Source organism: Chlamydotis macqueenii, chromosome Z (assembly GCF_036417535.1).
Source record: "Chlamydotis macqueenii isolate bChlMac1 chromosome Z, bChlMac1.mat, whole genome shotgun sequence".
NCBI classification, from domain to species: domain Eukaryota; kingdom Metazoa; phylum Chordata; class Aves; order Otidiformes; family Otididae; genus Chlamydotis; species Chlamydotis macqueenii.
In genome coordinates, this window is record NC_141593.1 from 21,467,323 (window position 1) to 21,489,724 (window position 22,402).

The 22,402-nt window shown below is 40.9% G+C and overlaps 1 protein-coding gene across 1 annotated transcript in view; it reads left to right on the forward strand.

The window, feature by feature from the left end:
- The first annotated feature begins 256 nt into the window (after window positions 1-256).
- The window catches only part of RGS7BP (regulator of G protein signaling 7 binding protein), a 40,586-nt gene continuing 18,440 nt past the window's right edge, over window positions 257-22,402 (forward strand). Inside the window, exons 1-2 of the mRNA XM_086770640.1 lie at window positions 257-865; window positions 3,564-3,730. Coding sequence (XP_086626766.1) covers window positions 707-865; window positions 3,564-3,730 — 326 coding nt within the window. The 5' untranslated portion in view covers window positions 257-706. The remainder of the gene's footprint in view (window positions 866-3,563; window positions 3,731-22,402) is intronic.

Sequence of the window (22,402 nt, forward strand, 5' to 3'; positions counted from 1 at the left end):
ACCCCCGGGGGCGCGCACCGGGAGGGTCCCGAGCCCCGGCGCTGAGCACCCCCCCCCCCGCAGCGAGCGCCCGGGCGAGCGACGCACCGCCGCTGTCGAGTCCGGGGAGAGGGGGAGGGGGGTGAGGCCCTTGGAGGGGGGCGGTGAGGCCCCGGGGGGCGGCTGCCGCTGGCGCTCCCGCCCTGTGGGGGCGGTGCGCTGCTGTCGGCGTTATCCCGCGGCGCCCCGCGGCCCCACTGGTCCCTCCGAGTGGCTGCCGGCGGGGCAGGGAGTAGAAGCGCGGAGGGAGCGGCGGGCAGGTGTTGGCGGCCGGTGGATGGGAGCGCTTCTCCGGCGGGCACGGCCGCGTTCGCACCCCCACGCCGGCTGCGGGGAGGAGGCCGGCAGAGCATGCCGCCGGCGGGGCGGTTCCGCAGGGACTGACTTGCTGCTGAAGGAGGGCAGGCGCCAGCCCCTCCGCCTCTCCTCGCGGTAGCGGAGGCGATGCTGCAGGGCACACCTCGGGCTCTCCCGCCGGCGCCAGGCTCTCGCCCGCAGCAGCCGCCCTCGCTGCCCTGAGCGGCGCGGTCCCGTCCGGGCCGAGGCGACCAGCGACGCGGGGCCCGCACCCCTCCTCGGGGCGGCGGCGGGGGCGGCGAGGGGAAGGCGCTGCCCGCGCCGGCGGGGCCCCGCGCGGCGGGCGGCTCCGCGCGGCGGATGCGTGTGCATGAGCTCTGCACCGAGCGGGCGCAGGAAGCGCCCCCGCTCCGCCGCCTCCATCTTCCAGGGCAGCAAGACCTCGCCGCACGGCCGCGACAGTGAACGCCGGGGCAGCGGCTCGGAGAGCGCCCAGCAGACCCAGAGAGCCCTGGATGACTGCAAGATGGTGGGTACCACGAGTGGGCTTCCCTGCCTTTTTTTTTTTTCTTTTGTCTTTTTGACCGAGTGGTCTCCTCGCTGGCGGCAGCGCCGCTCCTGCCGCCGGCTTGCCGATTCCCATCACGTGCGGTTGCACTATTTTTAAAACTGCGGCCCCCGCCGGGGGTGCTGCCCCGCAGCCTAACTCGCGGCGGTCCAAAAGGCGGGAGAGGGGAGGGAAAAGGAGAGGTGCGGGGAGCCGGCGGGGTGCTGCGGGACGGTCGGGGCGTCCCGCGGGGAGCGGAGCTCTTGCCCCGGCACACGCCACCGCCGAGGAGCCCGAGTTGCTTTTTTGCTAGATCCGGCCACATCTGTCCCCAGACTTGCGCTCGCTGGGGCCGACAGAGGTAAATAGTTGTCTCCGCTGCATCGCTGCGCTCTCTGCTTGCTGCCTTGTGCGGCAACCACGCTCTTGCTCCAAAACCCTTCTGAATTTGAGGCCCTGAAATCCTGTCGCTGACATATGTGCTGCCTGTTTCCAGTCTCCCCAGAGCGGCTAGTTGCGATTGTAAAACCTCACATCAGGCACCTGCACCCGTGTTTATTTTTGGACTGTCACGTTATGATCTGACATTTTTCTCCATTCATGTTCAAAATGCTTGGATCCTGGCACTTCCCTCCAAACCAGTGCCATACACCCCCACTCCCCTCGTCTGGCTCCTGGAGCTACAGTCAGCTGGACATTGGGCCCCAAAACTGCTCCTCTAACCAAAGACAGAAATAGAAAACAAATGAAGTTGCTGGTACTCTACTTGAAAAATCTGGATCTCGCTAAAGCTCTGTCTGGTAGCATTCAAAATGTACCTGCTACTTCTGCTCTGCTGGATTCTGGCAGGTTTTTTTCCTCTAATACTGCAAATTGTGCTGGCAGATATCCACTCTGATACTTCAAAAGCGGGAGCAACTCCCAGTGCACTGAGGGAAAAAAAGCTGCCACAGTGGCTCTATAAATATATCCAACAAGTGGATCCTACTGAATCCTGCCTTTTTTCTCACTCCCGACAGCACAGTGTTGTTAGTTAAACAGAAGTGCTGGCTTTGTGGAATTCACTGATTAGAAATAAAATATGATTTACAGATGGGTTGTCAAGATGCAGTAAGATTCAGGAGATAAACCCAGTGGTTTTTTTTTTTTTCTTGTTCTCTGTCTCCGTGCTGCGAGGTCAGTGTGGTTTTGTTTTCCTTGGCAATGCTGAGGTGGCTGAATGTGTCCTCTGTTTAGACAGGGGACGTCAGGTGAGAGCTGGCAAGATGTGTCTGGCGCAACCAGTTACCAGTTGCAGGATGAGATGCTTATTTTCTTAATGCAGAATAATTACGCTATGACACAACATAGTAGAAATTTTTTTCTCTCCATTGCTTTCATGCATTGTCTTAAGCTACAGAATGAGAGGGCTGAGGCTGGGTTTAGCAAGTATTGTGCCTGGGGCTTTGTTTGGTGTTTGGTTTTCGTTTTGTCTGGGGTTTGGGGGTGGGAGAGTGCAGATGTACTGAGACGCACTGGGTTTGTTTTGCTGCTCCAGAAGGAAAGAAACATATTTGCTACTCTGACAATGAAATTTAAGAAAGTATGGCCAAAAACCGAGTCCTGATGCTAGTTCTCAGTTATACGGAGTAATTACAGTGGGATGCATGAAGAGTCAGAATGTAATACTGCAGGAGAAGTGACTCATTTCTTTTCTGATTGTGAGGATTTGAGGGCTTGACTCCAAAATTTGGTAGATCTGATATTTTGTATGAAGGGATGAGTTCAACTTCTGGTGGTAATGATGGCTGCAGAATTATGAGCAGTTACTCGTGTCTGTTTTTATGTAGTTTGGAAATTGAGGTCAAATTAGCAAAACATACATAAATAAATATTCTGTTCTATTGCTCCCTGCCTTCCACCCCCGCCACCATATGGAGCAAATGATCTGATGTGCTTTCTTTCAGGAGACAGCAAATGTTCCGTTTCCTTAAAATATAATCCCACGTATGTGATCAGTGGAGCTAAACAATAATGATCTTTCCATCACTGTAAAAGTTATCCATTTATCCAATAGCATGTGGATATTAGATTTCGGTGAAGGTTGAAGTGTTTATTACTGTGTCTGTTTTTCCCCACCACACATTGGAAAAAGTGCTTTCTAGAATCCTAACTGGGAAGTGCCCTATCTGGTACATCTTCTCAGCCAATAACTTCAGATCAATTTTAAGTCTGAAATCTGGTGACAGAACAGAAGTCATTACAAAATAAATTATCAAAGTCACCAGTGTAAAAGCAAATGCTACATTCCAGTCCCCAAATGTGCTGTTAAGCAGGAAGCAGGAGGAGCAAAGGCAATCATTTCTGGAGATATTTTTGTCTTTTATGATAGCAAAAAATAACCTCATGCTACTAGTAAAACAGCTGGGTTTTTGTCTGCTTAATATTTAAGACTAATAATTCAAACACTTTCAGAGATTAAAAGCAGAAACACTACTTTCCTGCAAATGAACATTTACGGTTCACAGAAGAGGCAGCTGCCATGGTGGTCCTAGTCATTTGCTTGGGCACTTGATCCTGTATGCCATGAAATTGGGAGCAACAGGAACAAGCCCTCGATTTGGCACATTTTTTAAAAATTTGATTGTTTTTATCACTGTAGTTAAACGTCTCATGTAAGTAAATCCTCTTTGTTTTTCAGCTTGTCCAGGATTTCAATACCCAGGTGGCTCTGTATCGGGAGCTGGTAATTTCCATTGGGGATGTCTCAGTCACCTGTCCATCTCTGCATGCGGAAATGCACAAAACTCGAACCCGAGGATGTGAGATGGCCTATCAGGCTCATCAAAAACTAGCAGCAATTTCTGGGTAGGAGTCTACTTATGTTTAATTAAAGCTGTACTGATGTGCACATCTTTGCTAAATACTACATTACTGAAACTTTCAGCACAAGCATTAACTTGTGTTTCTGCTTTAGGGATAGAGATGTATGACCACAAATTGTACAGAATGCTCATATCCTTATGATAGTGCAATTTTGGGTCAAATCCCAGTCCCCTTAGTACGATAATATCCTACTGATTTTGTTGGATGCTTTTATGTAAGATGAACAGGATTTTACTCCATATCACTAGACAACGTGAAAAGATCAAGGGAGAAGCCTTGCCTTTCAAGAATGAAATAGCCATAGCTTTCTGCCTAAGACCTTCATTCGGTATACCTGCTTCAGCAGTTAGAGACAGCTAGCTCAGCTCAGCTGAAAGACATAACAAAATCAGATGAAAAAATAATTAGATTAAAATTTTGTTGGGGGGGCAATATAAATACTGTTGTGTAAACTTTCATTTACATTCTGCATGTTTTTAAATCCTTATTTGTGCTGAAATGAGGATTGAAGTTTTGCCAGCACATGTTTTATTTTATTCTTTGATACTAAGATATGTACATTCCTTTCCATGGTGACAGAATGTATCACCCTATACTTGAGACTGTGCCTCAGTACAAGATAAACCAGGATAAATACCTGTCTCTTATAAAATGGGAATTCATGCTGCTTGCACAAAGTCTAATTATTTGTGGGTTCTTCTCAATAGGGTGACCGGGGTGTTTGTATTAACCATGTTGGGGCTTGGACTAGATGACCTTTAAAGGTCGCTTCCAATCCAAACCATTCTGTGATCTGTGTACCTCCTGAGTCGTGTCTCTCTGACTACACTTTGTCAGAACTTTCTGCACCTGCCTTGTCCAGCATGAACCGTTGTGTACCACTGGAAAAAACCTTTTTTTTTTGCAGCTCTGCCTTTTCCCTACTGAAGTTTCTTTAATCACTTCAATATATATGAGAACTCTATCTTAGGTTTCGTATACAAGAGAAGACCACACTGACACACTAAACAGAAGAAAACACTGGTTGATCATTTTAGTAGAACTGTCAGTATTTTCAGATGTGATTTTGTGGGAAGACTCTTAACTTGATATTGTAACCTCTGATTGTTCCTCATAGAAAATACGTGCCTTTAAGTTACTGAAGTCTGTGAGAATTTTAAACAAAACAACCAACCAGCCAAGAAATACAGTTCTTTTTAATGGGTGTACACTACCTCGACACAGTAGCACTGAAAATGTGGAAGCAAACAGTAGTGAAATTGATCTTGTGCACTTTCAGACTCAAAAGAGAGATTAATACAAACTGAAATAATACAGAATAGTGGAACATAACTTGGATTTTTTAAATGTTTTTTTTTTCCCATAAAGAAAACCATTGATACATGCTCATTTTAGAAGTATGGATTTTTTTTAAGTAATCATTTCACAGCTGGGAGTCTGTCATATACACAAAGATGTCCTGAAGGTTGTGCAGTTGCTGCGAGATTGACATTTAGCTAATCTAAAACTGTTTTAAATAACTGTGATAATAATGTGATATCCATAACAACTGATAGGTGTTAGAAACCCTCTGAAAATTACTTGTTTGGTTTGACGGACATTTTACAAGATGTACTTCCATCTCCACTCTCTTACAGCTGAGGAAAAGCCATATGAGCCAGCTTAACTTGTTTGGTGTATCTGTGAGGAAAGATGGGAGATGAAGGTGCAGCAAGGATTCAGTGTAGAAAAGGGAGAGAAGAAGAGGAGTAATAAAAAGTCTGAGAGGTTCAGTCCTTAATTCATCAGGAAAGGTGATGTAGTGCATATGGCATAGGGTCTGGAACGGGAAGCTAATTTGGTAGGAGGAAAGACTATCAGGAAAAAAACCAGTTGGTGACAGCAGGAATGTATTAAATCATCCTCAGTATTAAATAGTCAGGATGGTAGTGTATTGCTCAGAAGTCACTGGTAGTCATCAGATGGGACAAAGGCTCATTTAGTTCACTGCTTTGGTCCAGAATGCACAGCACTGCACTGGGTGGACTTCTGAGTAACACAACCAATTCTGTCTTCCAAAGCTTGTTAAATAAAGCCTATTGCTTTCCCACCCAGAGAGAATAATAGCGATAAGCTAATTATGTTACTAGACTATAAAATTACATTACATATCAGCATTCTGTTAGTTAGGTTCATAAGTAATGATCAGTTAGTCTCTAAGAGACCTGAGCTGTTGCAGGGCACTCTCAAGTTTCTTTCAAGAAGGTGGCATCACTGTCTAGGACAGTATTAAGTTCATTAATCTTGCTTGTGCTGATGTCTTCCTTGGAAAATTAGCAGACAGCTTCATTTTATGCTTCCTGAATACATCAGGATTTGAGACTCTTAAACACACTCTTGGTTCAGGCAGCTGGAAGAGGCACCTGTTTCCCGTCTTAACTCACCTGTTCTGCAAGACTAGGGAAGGTAACGAGGACGAAAGGTGCAAAGACTTGGAAGGAAAGAATCAGGAACGGATCCACTAGTGCTAAGACAGACAGTTCTGGAAGAAAATATGTGAATTGTGGGAGGGGACAGAAATGCTAAGGTGGAGATAATGCATCAGGAATTGAACAGAATAGAAGTCATGAGGCAGAGAAAACTTTGATCACGGGCGTATCAGTTCTGGAATATTAGATAGACATCAGAGTAGGACAGTGTTGTAATACAAACAAGAAGAGAAGACTGCAATTGTAGCTGTAGAAAAGGTATGTACTGATATGCCATGAAAAGGAGATTCAGCCAGGGAAATTGAGGAAGTGGAAACCACACTTACATTTTAAAAACTGAGAGAAAAACAAAGGAGATGATGAAAAAGATAAGGAAGTAGAAAGGAAGCATAAAACCTTATGAAGTCTGCACTAGATTAGACCATATCACTTCGTCTAGCTGAAATCTGGCAGCTGCTGGCAGCAGAGATTTTGTGAAAGTGCATGTCAAAAACAGGCTGTGCGTAGAGTGATGCCTCCCCTAGTATACTTGCCACTACCCAGCAATCGGTAGTTCAGGGGGTTTCTGAGCTAAAGCCTGCATCTGAACAATTTGTATCTGACAAATACAAGTTCTCAGTGAAGATTTCAGGGTTTATCTAAATATGAACGTCTTTTACGCAGAAGCTGGTGAGAATGGATAATGACATTTTTACACTGGTGTATTTAAAAATGTTACAAATAAATTGTAAGAAGAAAAGATATTATTGAGAAAGCAAACTTCAGATTCAATCCCCAGCTAAATAGGGCCTCATTGCTATTACATCCGCATCTTCATTTGCTCTCATTTGTATTTTTCTTGTAGAAACAGGTGAAATTTTACCAAAGAGCAGATGCATGTCTGAGTTTACCAACACTGTCATGCCTTTCAGGGGATAAAGATTAGCAATAAAAAGAACTTAAATTGAAATATCCTAGTTCTAGTTTGTGATCTTTCAGGAATGCAAGTTAAAGTAAACTCTTTGTTCAGTGTTCGTTTTCCCAAGACTTCAGGTCAATTCCTGCTCACCTCACTCATACTAAAAATTCTTATGGATTTTTAGTGAACTGTCTTCTGAAGAAAGTGAGTAAGGTTTGGTCCTTTCATTACATTTTCTGCTGTATTAACTTATCAGAAATTAAATATCTCAAATTAATTACATTGTACACCCTCACAGTATCAGATGTCATGGTCAAAACTGGAGAAAGTAAAGCATCAAGAAAATGGGTCAGCATGTTTTTTTTTTCCAAAGGAAAAGAAAGGAAAAATCCTGTAACAACAGGAAGATGGGGAAAAAAAAGGGTAAATCTCTGTTTTGGAAGGGGGTCTGCTTTATGGAATGATAAAGACAGGTGATATTTTAGAAGTCATCAAATAGAGAGACAGCTTTATAGGTGGAGGACACTAAGTCTGGGATGTAAATGGAGAGAGAACTCAGTATTTTAAGATACGGGTCTGCACAACTGTGTACACACTTTTGTAAATGTCCCTTTCCTGTTCTCAAGCACTTGATATGCTTCCATAACAGAGGTACTTCTGTGTGCACTTGGCGCACTGAAACCAGAACTGGCAGTGTCTCTGTGACAGTCTGATATATATGTTGACAGTGTTTTGGGTTTTTTTTGCATGAAATGAAACTGTGTGAAGAACTCAGGGGTGCGTGGCAATATACATCTGTTTGAACATCGCTTTGAAAGTGGTTGTCCTCTGTTGTTCAGACTGGTGTTGGAAAGTCGTGAATCTAAGGAGGAATAAACCCATACACCAGTACAGGCTAGGGGCCAACCACCTGGAAAGCAGCTGTGGAGAAAAGGACTGGGGGGTTCTGGTGAACACCAAGTCAAACATGAGCCAGCACTGTGCCCTTGTGGAAAAGAGGGCCCACAGCCTCCTATGCTGCATTGGGAAGAGTTGGCAGCAAGTTGGGGGAGCTGATCCTTGCCTTCTACTCAGAACTGTTGGGACCATCTCTGGAGTACTATGTCCAGTTCTGGGCTCCGTAGTAGAAAAGAGAAGGAAACATACCAGAGCGGATCTAGTCAATGGCCATGAAAAGGATGAAAAGCATGCAACATCTGATGTAAAAGGACAGACCTGGGATTGTTTAGCTTAGAGAAGAGAAGACTTGAAAGGGGGTCTTATCAATGTATATAAAAAACACCTGATGGGATAGTGTAAAGAAGACACAGCTAGACTCTTCTTAGTGGCATCCAGTGATAGGACAGCAGGCACAAACTGTAATACAGAAAATTTGATTTAAACATTTTTAAAAACCATTTTTTACTGCTAGGTTGGTAGAATATCGGAACAGGTGCCCCAAGAGGTTATGGAGTCTCCATCCTTGGAGATACTTAGAACTAAACTGGAGATGGTCCTTAGGAACGTGCTCTAGCTGACACTGCTTTGAGCAGGATGGTTGGACTACATTCTTTCTAGGTGTCCCTTCCTACCTGTGACAAAGTCACTTTAAATCTTCTCACTAGGAAAATTCCAAGATAGTTTCCTTATTTGCCACTGAGGTGTATCTGTTACTTTTATAAAACAGTTGTTAATGTAACTTACCCTGAGTTCAAGAAAAGTTAAGGAAGCGGACCTAAAAATCACATCCTGATTGCATCCTGTCTTTATTGCAGTGCACAAAAATGTTAACATAGTGTTGCTTTAAGTATGTAGCTTTAGGTAATTTCTACTTTGTTTTCCTTGTAATCTATAGTAGATTTCTGATGTTTTCAATAAGCAATAGAGGGTAATTTCTCAGACAAAATTAATATTAGATCAGTTCCTAAGGTTGTGTTAAAACATTCTATTTACACCTAATTATGGCCAAATTTTTATTAAAATGTCTGAGTTTTCCCTAAATTATGACACTTCAAAGCTATTACTTGCTTTCTAAAGCACACAAGCAAACAAAAAAAGCCTGCTCCAAAACATTTTACAAATTAAGAGAAAAGGAGACTTCAGGCTTATAACTTAATGAAAGCTGCATTAAGACAGATGTAGTAGAAACTGTTGACTGTTAACTCTTTAAGTTAAGGTGTTATATAAAGCACTGCTGGCAGGCAGTATAGCTGAGCAGAGACAAAAGGTAGCAACACTTAGCTCAACAGGGAAGAACTTCTATAGTCATGAATCAAAACTAAGGTAGTGCCAGCAGATACAGTAACAAACTAGTGCTCTGCCCAGGCTAGATACCAGTCAAGCGGCACATATGGACATCTCTGCCCTCCCTGGATGTTGTTACAGTCACTGCCATTGTCCTCCTCTAACCTATGTGTCAGAGGCGGGGAGGGTGATATTAATGTTAATCCCTGGAGTTCTGAATTATTGGCACCTCCGTTACAGTTAGCGTTGTTTCAACAGCCAGATGGAAGTTAAGAATAAGGTAAGTGCTTCACAAAGGTTGCACTGTGATAACTAGAACATGGCCTGATGAGAATATAATTAAAAACTAAAAATAATGTGATGACATGTCAGAAAACAAAGCAGTTAATAGTCCCTGCAAGAATCAATACTGTTATATGTGATAATACCAATGGCATAATGCCCCCTAATTCATTCAGGTTTTTTTTTTGCGAAAATATTGCAAATATTTAAAACCTTTAAGACCTTAAAAATCTGACCTTAAAAATCCTGTTAAGTAAGTACAAAGTTTTGAGATTCTCTGCTTCTGAAAACTGTTGGAAATATAAAACTTCCCATTTGCAGATACTAAAATCACCCCAGTAAGTTGTTCCAATCTGGCAGGCCAGATCCCACAATTCTTACGGTCATTGAATAGTACCTTACTCAGCAAGTTGTCCTGATGACTTAATGGGGACTCTCCAAAATGAGAAAAGTCAGGGAGATCTTTGTCTCCTTCCAAAGAAGTGCTTTCAGGATCTGGAACAAGTTCATTACTGAGCATTCTTATCACATACAGTCTCGTTTTCCCTCAACATTTACTTTCAGCTTCTGTAAACATTTACTGTAACTTTCTTAAGTGCTTATGTTTTTCTTGTGACTTTGAGCAAGTCAAATTATAGGGGCAAATTCTGACTCTTTGTTCCACTTAATTTGGAATATCTTTACTGGTTTCTCAGTCATGAAGTGACTCCAGACTTACTACTGTGTATCAGATACTGCACCTGTTCCGGTGACTCAGATCCCTTTTCTGGCTAATGGGAGTTGGTCTACGTGGGAATGTTTTGGGAAGTAAGCTCAGATGTGAATGTTTTGTGTGCATACTCTTTATGGACAAACCAGTGCACAATAGTGCAGTAAGTATGCCATAACCTACTCCTTTCTCAAGACGATAAGATGCACATATGTTGTCTCACTAGATTCCTTTGCAAAAATTTCTCTAATTATGTAAGCTATGTGCATCTCAAATGAGTGAAAGGGACATTGAAAAGCTAAGACCATTTTCTGTGGAACTGGGTTAAGGTGAATTCTGCTGTTGAGAATAAAATCTGTTTACTCAATTTAAGTTGCAAGTTGAAAAATAAATCATTTAATTCAGATACCTCAGGTTCTAATAGGCGAATTCAGAAAGCCAATAATGGAGGAGAAAACAGGGTTACTTACTAAAGCTGGAGTTCTCAAAATAGCTAGGCTCTACAGACTCACTTTTCCTTTGTACCTTTGTCTTTGGAACTGTGCTCTAATAGGCAGTTGGGACTTGAAGAGACAAGGTATTAATATCTCCCCTCATAGATCTGTCTTTCATAACTAGAGGCTAGATTTAGAAAAGGGCAAACATACCTGAAATTGAATTTAGCATTTACTTCTCTGTGTCCAGACCAGCAATTCTGAAAAGCCTTAACATTCTACATCTGCAGTGACACAGTGCAACTTAGTGTTGACAAAGCAGAAGACCTTAGCGCCTTTCTTAACAGTAAACCCAATCAGCAGGCAGAAGGGAGGCGTTCTTGCTTGTCCCAGCTCTGACGAGCTTGATCCCATAGGTGCTGTCAGGTGCTGACTTACACTGACTGTTTTGGACTTCTCAGGAAACACAGTAGCACCTACCATTTTTTTTTTTTAAACCAAAGCTGAAGATGAGTCAACTTAATTTCTAAACCACTTGCACCTACCTCCCAGAAAAATGCCCTTAATTTAGTCAGGGGAAAGTGGGAGTTAAAAGTAGGATGGACATCATCTTTGTCAGTCACTTACTTGTCCCTTTCTTCCACCTCACCCTCAACTGGCACATTCACAGCACTTCCCAGTGCAGCACTGCTACTGACAAGACACTTGAGGAGTGCAGATGCTGGGTAAGCCAGACAGGTAAGCCTACCTCTTACGTGAAGGGTCCTCTAACAGAAGAGAAGCTGTGTCCCAGCCTGGCAGCCAGGGACTCTGCCCCACGCTCAAGGATCGCTACAGACAGCCATATTCTCCCTGACAGGCACAGAGCAACGTAGCTTTTCCTCTGTGATGTGACCTGAAGCTGTGAGGTAACTGTGGGGAAGGAGCGAGTGCATTGCCATCATCTGACTCAGTGGGCCATCATCTGACTCAGTATTGTGCGCAAGGGAGCAAAATGGGGTAGACGTCTGCACTGTACTTGGGTTTCAACCAGTGCCCATGCAGGTAAACGCTGAAGACTGTTAAGGAACTTCCTTGGTGGTAAGGAGAACTTGTATTCTAGTTTTTGCTGCCACGATTTTTTCTGTGTTTTAAGTAGATAAACTACATAAAGATGCAGGGGAGCTGAGATTCAGAACTCAGATAAATGCTGAGTACTCTTCAGCATTCTGCATCTTAAGCCTGGTGAACTGTAAATTCATCTACACAGTACCTTGGTGTAGGGTTGGAGTAGGCTGTAGGTTTGGGGTGGTTTGGCTTCTCTTTTGACACCTTCTGCATTCGGCACTCCGCTCTGGGTCTCAAACTCCAGCCTAGAAGAGGATACCAAAAAGTAAGGTGTTGCTGTATTTTAAGTCCTTCACTGGAATGCTCCTCTCTGCTATGCATGAATGGCATTCTGCTCTGATTAGATTCCAGGGAGTTTGTTTCTCTAAATCTAACTCGAGAACAGTGGAGTATTCCAGCCATAGGTAAGCCTATTTATCTGTAGCAATGGTTGGAATAACCGCTCTGGTTTATGGTCCTGTTTTGAGCTATACAAACCTTTTACATCAGAAACTGAAGTGAAGGAAAACAATATGGGTAGCCATAGAGATTTGGGGACTGAATTACATTGGCAGTGTCACTGTAGAAATGCTGCGGCATTGGAGCTGACCTTGTTCAGAAAATCCAGTGTTTCTGTAAGCATTCTCCAACTTCATAGCCTTCTCTTGCCCTCTGTTGTCCTTCTTCCAGGATACCTGCTATCACTGTTGGACATTAAAAGCTTTTCAGACTTCTATGAAAGCAATTTCCTTAGGGAGCAATCAACCAGAGGATCTAGCTGTAGAAGCAGGAACTGTGGGGATTTTGAAAAGCCTGCAGAACTTAAGTGTTGGCTCTTTTTTCACAATTGTTGTTACCGTTGCTCCACTCTAAATTTTCTCATTCCTCCTTCTCTCTTGTCATCCATTTTCTTCAGTGTTTTTGTTTCTTACCTTTTTTTTCCTCATAATCCATCTCTAAACAGTAACAAATTCAAATCAAATTTGCTGCTGTCATATTAAGGGCCGAGACCTTATAACAAGCCAGCAGTAATTCATTTACCTTTATATCTGTGGCAGTAATACATACAGTAATAAACATGATGAGCAAGAATAATAAATGTTTTGATTTTTTAAAAAATATTTTTGCAAAAGTCTTGAATATTCTTCATTCAATCTTTGATATTTTAGGTGAATCACTTATTAAACAGGTGTACTAGTATTTATTATGTCTGAAAAAGACTGGGTATATTATTTAATGCTTTTACATCATAGTTCAGTCTTTCAAGGAAAGGCATAATACTAAAATATTCTATCTTATTATTCCTGTAGTGTTTCCTAAATAAAGCCTGTGAAGATTACATTTTTATCATACTGGTTTCCTAAGTTCTTTCTTTAAAAATTCATTTAAAATGTAAATTTTCTGGAATTTTAGGCCCTAATACGTAACTCCTGTATATATCTTGGCACATCACAGGTGGAATCAGTCAGTAAACTCTTCCTGAGCAAATACCTAAGTGATACTAACTTAGATCTGTGAATAGTGCTTTAAAAGGGATTTAGAACTAAATTCTAAAAGGTATTTAAAGAGTTAGAAACACAGCTAGTTTTGAGTCTTTCATGTCATGCTAATGATCCTATGCTCACAAAAATTAGCGGTACCGTAGAAACCTGTATGGGTTCAAAATCAAGGTTAGAACAATCCAAAATATTTTTTAAATTTCAGTATTTCTGAGAGTAAATTTGTTTCTTGGCAAAATTTTGCAAAAAAAAATCCCACATTTGTTGGGAAAAAAAAAGTGTACAGAAGCTTCATGCCTGTCTTCAGAGATGTGATTAAAAGTTGCAGTTGTGCTGATCTGTAACCAAGACAGTCAAGAAGAGTGCCTTTATGTCCTGTTCAGGCCCACTTTGAGATCTGTCTCATCAGCATATTTAAGTCATTTTCTTCTCTAGAGTTCTACTGAAACACAGCTGAAGCCAAAGCTGAGAATGTAGTCATAAGTTTTAAGTGTTTCTTTCCTGATCATTTTCTTAAATGCTGTTTGATTAAGAAATCCCACATGGCTGCAATTTTTAGTATGAGACACTCTGCTTACCTTGATTCTGTATAGCTTTGTTTATATTGTTTTCAGAAAATTACTTCTAACTCACACTGAAGGTTATAAATCCAAACTATTTTAGCAATATGTTTATATATCTATAGGAGAAGTGAGAACATGAGATAATGAAACCGCATTAGAAAAAGATTTAAACATGGGCTGTTAGTGCTCCACCTACACTGGGGGTTTGCGTCTGATTTCTTAACTATTTTTTTAAGTTTTGGACTAAAATTTTCCTGTTAATGGAATTCTCTGTAGTTCTCAACATTCTGAAACACTTTTCTCTAATTAGAAAAAACAATTTTGATTCTGTGTCAGTGCAGTTGCTGGGTTAATTGTGCAGGACCATGCAATTAAGTGCATGTCCTTCTCAGGACCCATAGTCTGTCATGCCCCTTCAAGTGCTAGACTTCCTGCAGAGTCATCTAAGAAAAGACTTCATATTTATCATGAACTTTGGTGCCTGGAGGTTTGCTCTAGTAAGACATCAAGTACCAAATGATAAAGGACAGCTGCTCTCCACAGCATCATCAGTAACTTGCAAGATAAGTCTCTAACCAAGGGAGATCTCAGATTTGTCAGGCTTGCACATGGAACATTCCAACCAAAGGCAAATTTATTATAAGGTGCATGACATCTGTTCTAATTTTTCTAATTGCTTTATAGTTCTGTTTCATAACAAATATTTGAAACCATTATCTGGGCATTAAGGTCTCAGCTGAACAAAACATTAAATTAAGCATTTGTTAATGAGGAATCCTTCCAGTACCATCAATTAAATGACGATTAAGTTAATGTTTTAAAATTAAACATATACTATTGAATTATTATTGAATAATATACATATACTATTATACTATTATTATTATTGAATACTATTTCCTCTTTGCTGGATACATTTGCAGATTTACATTTAGATTTTCTATATAATTTTTCAACTATAAGAGAAATAATACATTGTTATTTGTATAGGAACAATTATTCACTGTAGTTCTTCCTTTTCTCTTTTACATTCCATGTTTTACCTTGCTATTCTTGTCTTTCGTATGAATACATTCTGCATGAACATTTCCTGCCAACAGGTTTGGCATGAGAATTCTAATACTGTCATATTATATTAAATTATGTGCACGAAGTTGTTGAAGAAACTGCTTTCCCGTTGCAGAAGAAAACAGGTTTGCATTTACTGAGTGAGCAAAGAAAAGCTGACAGTTCATATCTCTGTCTATCATGGCAAGACAGATCATTGTAAATGTGCTGTTGTTAACCTCATCAGCATGGCAAATAGTTAAGTGGCAAAATATTTGTAAGTGCCTTGTTTATACAGCAGCCTCCAATTATTTGCATAAGTTCTGGAGCTGTTTCTGTGGTGAAGCAGAGTTTCCCATTCAGAGGCATTTACACCCCCTTCCAAAAAACCTAACAGTAAAAAAAAAAAAAACCTAAAAACAGAGATTGGGACTTTGGGATAGTGTGACAGCTGCAACAATAAGCCTGTACATAGGCTGAGCAATGTGAGGCTGTGTGCTGAGGAAGCAAGTCCCTTCATGCAGGCTGAAGAACATCAGCACCCCGAAGTCGTGGACATTCCAAAGTCTAGAGATTTAATTTAGCTGCAGACCTACCCAAAGTAGTGTGTGTGCAGTCTTGCTATTCATTTCACATCATTCAGGATGTGAAAATGTCTGTGCAGCTGCTAATACAGGATACTGGATGCCCAAGGCATCCTTTGTAGAGGCATCCTTGGTTCCCGAGCAGAAAAAGGCATTTCAAAGAGGAAAAAAAAGTTACACCAGTTCACAAAGACAAGTGGAGACTACAGCAGGATTCAAAAATCCAAAGTGAAAAAATGCAAAGTTCTTTATGCTAAAAAACTGCTTCCTGAACACATTTTATCAACAGATGGTTTTAAAAATTTCTTTCTCTATATATGAATTTAAACAGGAAGCTAATCTGTTTTTTTTTCCCTCTTTTTTTTTTTTTGACACATTCAAGTTTTCTCACAGTCTCTCAGCTGTGATTTTTAACTTAACTACTCATACAGTTTTGATCTGTGACGTATTTGATGAGGCTGTGCAAGATACTTCTACTGACACTACCACAATTTCTTTTTCACTGGGAAGACTCTTACATAGAGATACTTGGATATTTGTTTTTAAAAAGAAATACTCCAGGGCATCAGAATGACATATTCAAAGCATTCCTAGAAGTATTTGATACGTCAGAATCCCAAGTAATACCTGATTTTGAGCAACCTAGTAATGATCTGTTTTGTGGACTGTTTTCCTTCCAGTTTAGAATTGTAGCAGTCAGATTGTTTGACTAAAAGAAAAAAGGATTATGAAAATGTATGGATCTTTTCAGTAATTGCTAATGCAAGATAGGTCTTACCCAAATCCCAATGAAGCTTACAGAACATTTTCCCTTTAGTTTCAATAGTCTTTAGACAAAAGTATTTTGCCATATTTTTTAGGAAATAAAAATGTGTTATTCCTTACCCCTTCTGGTTTTACCATCCCTTCACATCTGCTCTGTTTTTCTCATTTTGAAATACGGAAAACCAGAAATCTAAGTTACAAACACATGACAGGTATCCAGATCATACAAGTGCTTTCTGAAATGCCTTCTGGGAAAAAAAAAAAAAATATATATATATGTACAAAAGACAGAAAAAAAATTGAAAAGAGAAGTGTCATAAATCAAAGCAGTCATCTGGTTTAGTGTCCTGTGGATGGTCAACAGCAGATGGCATCACTTGCCTGCAGCAGAGTTCCTTCTAAAACCCATATGTTAGTAGCTAGTTATGACCTAGATCCTACCGCATCAAATACCTGAAGCATTTCACTTATTTCAAGCCTTTCTGGGAAGTCTGATCCTATTTGTCCACACATATCAGAACAAATTTCATAGATCATTCCACATAAGACACTTGTTTTGATAGTTTTCAAACATTCTCTTTCCAACTCTTAACCAAAGGAATTACATGGGGATGTAGCTATGAATTCTTATCATTTAAATTCTATGGACTTTTGGAAGATAGAGTTTAGAAATTATTTATTAACATGTAGTAAGTGATTAAGAGGCATTCTGCAGAAGCCAGAAGCTTAACTAAAATCAAAGGGGAAATCCATAGGCAGCACGAGTTTCGGCTGTCTGCAGTCAAGTTGTAATGGGCAATATGGAGGTGTACTGGGCTTGAGTCTGTTGGCTGGCACAGACCTGTCTCTGCTCTCACTACAGATTTATCAAATAAATTCATTTGAGAGCAATTTGCTGATGCTGACAAGGCAGGGTGCTGAATAGGCATTTCTTTGGGAAACTTAAAAATTGTTGCATATGCAACTAACCTGACTGCCTCCTTGGTTAGCACAGATCTTTTCTGGAAGGTCTGTGTTGTGGTTTGGGTTTATCTATTATTTAGTAGGGTCTGTCATACAGTTTGAAGCAGTGAGGCCATAAGATTTTTTGTCCAGCTGAGGCTAGAGCTAAGCAAGGCTGACTCAAGAGCTCACCCAAAGATGTCTTTCATCTAACTGGACACCACGTCTTCTCAGCAGGGAGACTGATCATGTGCAGAGAGAAAGGCCCTGTTCAGCTCATCTTTGGCTAGGGCAGAGATCTTATGGATTTTCCCTAACGTAAAGGCAAGGGACAGCCAGCTGAAGGAAAGCATAATAGAAAGGGGGCTTAGAGTTAGTTTCTGCAAAGGTTTGGTGGTCAAGCCCTGCATTTACTTTTTTCAAATCTTACAGTAACTCAAAAGCATAATTAAAGACACATGCAATTTCACTTGGAATTCTGAGTGCTTAGAAGTATCCGGTTGGGGATTTTCAGCTTAGCTGGTAGGGTGTTTTAGCCTTGGCCAACAGCCAGACTCCCACCCAACTGCTTGCTCACTCACTCCTCAGGAGGACACAGGGAAAAAACAGGATGAACAGGAATGAGAAAGCTCGAGTGGGAATAAAGACGGGGACATTGCTTACGGAGGACTGTTACAGGCAAAGCAGGCTTGACTTGGGGAAGATTAAGCTAATTTATTGCCAACTAAAATAAAAATAATTACTAATTCAGATAATGGGAAGCAAAAAGACAAACATTAAACCAACACATTTCCTCCTCCCTTTCCCATGCTCAGCTTTGCTCCAAACTCCTCTGCCTATGTACCTGCCTGCCCCAACCAGCGCAGGAAGGATGGGGAAAGGGGGGTTACAGTCAGTCCACAGTGGTTCTGCTCTGGCTCTCCTTCCTCCTCGCACTTCCCCTGTGCTCTAGCGTGGGCTCCTCCATGGGCTGCAGTCCTGTCAGGAAAATCTGCTCCAGTATAGGCTCTCCACAGGTGGCCATTCCTTCAGGAATATCCATCTGCTCTGCTGCGTTCCTCTCTGCAGGCTGCAGGGAAGATCTGCTCTGCCATGGAGAACCTCCTCCTCCTTTCTCTGACCTTTATGTTCCCTCTCTTGTTTCTCAATCTTTTTGTTCCCTCCTCCTGTCTCCTTGTGGTCTTTTCTGCCCTTTTTTTAAAATTAATTTTCACAGAAGTGAAACACACTTGGCTGATGGGCTCAGCTGTGTCCTGCCATGGGTCCCTTCCAGAGTGTGCAGGAACTGGCTTTGTCTGGCACAGGGCAGCCCGTCTTCTCCTCCCACAGAGGACCAGGCTGTGGCCGCCAGTGCTTCGAAAACCTTGCTACCTACACCTCATCTTACCTTAAGTGGAGCAAGTTTCAGTAAAATTTCTTACTTTAGTGCTTTTTTACTGAAGTCCAAGAAGTTTTACCAAGTGATTGTAATGGGTTTTGTCCTCTAGCCAAATAGTTTGGATAGTCCTCTGGTAATTTACTTCTTGCCCATTAAAGATAGTCGTCTGGTAATTTACTTCTTGCTGGTAGTTTAATTCAGCCAGTATAATTCACTTCTGAGGGAACAAAGCTAGAAAATTCTCATCTGTGCTTCTGATTGTTTAAAAAAAATTGGTTTTGGACTAGCACCTGCAAGTACTGGGTATGCTGCTAAGTACGTGCACAGCTCTTAAAAGCAGTGTGTGATACTTCTTGTCCTGGTAGCATAAAGTCAGGGGTGTGGAAGAATCACAGAATTTATTAGTAATTAATCAATACATTTTAAAGGCAAAGTTGCTGCATCTGTACTAATTATTTCATATAGTGAGTCTCCGAAATAATTTTAGAACTTCAATATATAAAAAAAAAAGAAGACAACTTCAGTAATATACGTGATGCTATATTTTTTCATTTGGGGGTATTTCTGAAAGAGGGGATCCCACCAGAAGAATGAAACAACAGCATATTCAAAATGACTATGGTTTGCAGACCGTACACAACCATTAGTTTATCAGATAACTTCCATGGAAGCCAGTGAGATTTTCTTGAATGGGTAAGAAAAGTGTATTTTCTACTGTTACAGTTGTAGCTGAATTGTTCTAGCATGGGAATATCTAAACTGCCATCAACTTGGGAGTCAAAAAATGCCTCTACAGTATGAGTCACTACATTGTGTTTTTATTCTACTTGTATTATCATACCCAGACTTATTCCATCAGCCTTATGAGAGTAATTGGAGATTTACACTGGTCTAACGAAACAAAATCTGATCACGTGTCTTCTGTTATTGAGAGCCCTCTTGTAACTGCTTCAAAACAACAATCTGATTTGATAAAAACAACATTGAAACCATTTATGGGTCTGCTAGAAAGAACTAGCCCTGCTTTTCCTCTGGCTGGACAGGAATGTTGTGTAGCAGTTGTATCACAGTATTACAGCGCATTAGTAGAGAACAAAAAAACAACACATGATACTGAAACTGGCAGCAGTTTGTGTGAAATGCATACATTAAAAAAAATAAGCCCAGCAGACAGAAGGAACAAAAATAATAATGTTTTCTCAAGATCTGTCTAGAAGAAAACATTGCCATTGGATGACTTTTCTGCTTGTATTCAAAATGAATCAGCAAGTCTTTTGTTACCTTTAAAGATGAATGGTTAAGTAATAAATTAACGATGTGTTTAAGGTACCAAAGCAGAGGCAGGTTTAGTAGGCTGTTGCACCTGAGCCGTAATCAGAGGGGCCTCCTGCCCTCAGTATCTCAGGGGATTAAGTGTATCTTCTCTGCGGTGTTTGTCACATTTTTCATTCTAGCAGAAGAACCATAGTGTCTGAAGTAGGTCTTGTTCCCATATCACCTTTGTAGCTGCTCTATATTTCTAAACTGCAGTGTTTCTAATACTAAATTAAAAGACAGTCTACAAGGGTGGTATTTGTGGACAGTAATTTTCCACAGCTCATCAGGCCAATTTACATTCATTTCCATGGGAGGTACGTGTACGGGGCATAAGGCAGATTTTGATGAATTAATTTTCACTGTTGATTTGCCAGAAGTTTATTTTCCTTCAGCTTTTGAAGACAAGTTTTTTCAGCTCATAATATTTTAGAACTATTGATACTGTTTGTACAAATGATACTTTTCCATAGAGTTAAGCATAGAATTTGTCAAAACCACACTTTTACAAAACGCTGTATCGAAGCCTTCATATAACTTAGCTGCTGTTTTAACCCAAGATAATACATCAGTATGCATTTTGAATGTGTTGAGAGTAACAGTAAAATGCTGCTCTGTTTTAAATGTGTGAATAAAATTTTTAAGTTAAATTCAAAATTAAACCACAATCTTTGTTCAGTTTTAGTAGTCTTAACTTTCACTAATTTCAAGGGAGCTATGAATGCTGGGTACCTGTGGGAACTGAGGAAAACCTGAAGGTGTTTTTCAGTTGTAATGAACGTTTTTGTGGTACAATAAAGTAATCTGTCAATTATTTTGAAAAAAAAATTAATAGTATTTTCACACTCTATCTTTTCATGTTAAGGAGGGGCATTTTAATAATATTTATTCTTGTATTTTAAAGTGATTATCCAAAATGCTGCATTCACCGTTCTTAAATATACCGGATACTATATGGTTGGTATAAGAGCTCCCTCTATAGGTGTTACTTTATATACCAGCTTAGGAAAACACAAAGGAAGTAAACTGCACCTCTTGTCAGTGCTTCATAAACATATTCAGTTGAACAACATGACCTGATTTTTAACAAGCAAGATTTTATGGGAAGAAAACCATCGATTTTACCAGTGGTTAAAGTATGAAGATGTAGCGTTAACTGATTTATTTAACTTGTATTTACAATAATTTGTACTTTTAGTAGCAGCCTGATAAGCTGCATAACTTAAGCTACTGTTACATAAAGGAATAAACCAGCATTTTATCTTTTGTAACTACTTTCAATACAGGTAGATATCAGAGCTCTCAAACTGCAGAAGTATGGCTTACACAATAGTACAAGTTTCTCATCAGCTGAGGAGTATTCACGTCTTTGAATAAGGACTTGTACCCTTTATGGCACCCTGGTGGGATAGTATTCATGTGGTAACTACAGAAATTCCTGGTAAGGGAGGGGCAGGTTGTTTGAAAGTGTTTAATTTACAGCTATCAGCATAATTTAACAGAGGGAGAAAAAAGGAAAATCGGTGCCAAGCAATCTGTCATGTTGCCCTAGACATTAGCAAGTGTTTTTAGGTCAAATAAGTAATCCTACAGACCTCACAACGGGAGATGTGGTTGTTGGTAGTAATAAGCTAACCATCTGGCTTTCTTTCATACAGACTTTATTATTAAAAACAAATCCAAAAAATCTCTTTATGAAGGAACCCATTCTCTTCATTCCATTTGAAAGTGAAATCCTACTGTTCCCTGGTGAAGATCAGGCAGGAGTGAAGCCTGACAGTTATTAAGCAATATGCCAGCTTGTATGGACCTATGAACTTTACCCTACATGCAAAATATTTGCATCAGCACATGTACACCGATCTCACTGTTTCCCCTTCCTCATGTATGGGAACATGTGTGTCTTGCTGCTTCACTGGCAAGTCAAGAGGCTCTGCCAGAGCAGTAGAATTCTGTTAGTTCTATCTTTGATCCCTTCCTATATGGGCCATGAATTGCCTTCATCTTGTGAAAGGCAGCAGTGCTCCCCTGTCAGGTGAAGTATCCCCAAGAAGCCACCTCTGTATCCACATCCTATAAAGGTTATCAGTACCTGTTTATTTTACCTAAGTGGAAAGGGAGAAGCAAGAAGATTTCTGCTCCACAGTAGATGTGGTAAGTGAGCACAATGCCTACTCACAGCCTTGTGGCAGCTGGGCTCAGAAGCCAGCGATAAGGAACTGGTCTTTGGCTTGTGGGCAGGTGCTTAGTGTTGTGGTAGCTCTCATATGTCCAGCTGTACAAAAGCTATTAACAACACTGAAAATGCAATCTACTATGGTAGTTGTATGAGACTGTGTTATGTGAGATTTCTCTTTATCTAACTGATCCTCGTAAAGAAATCAGCTGGACTAACTCAAGCAAAGATACCTGAGTTTGGGGAGTAATAATACAAGTTTGCATGAACTTTTCTTTGTAAAGAA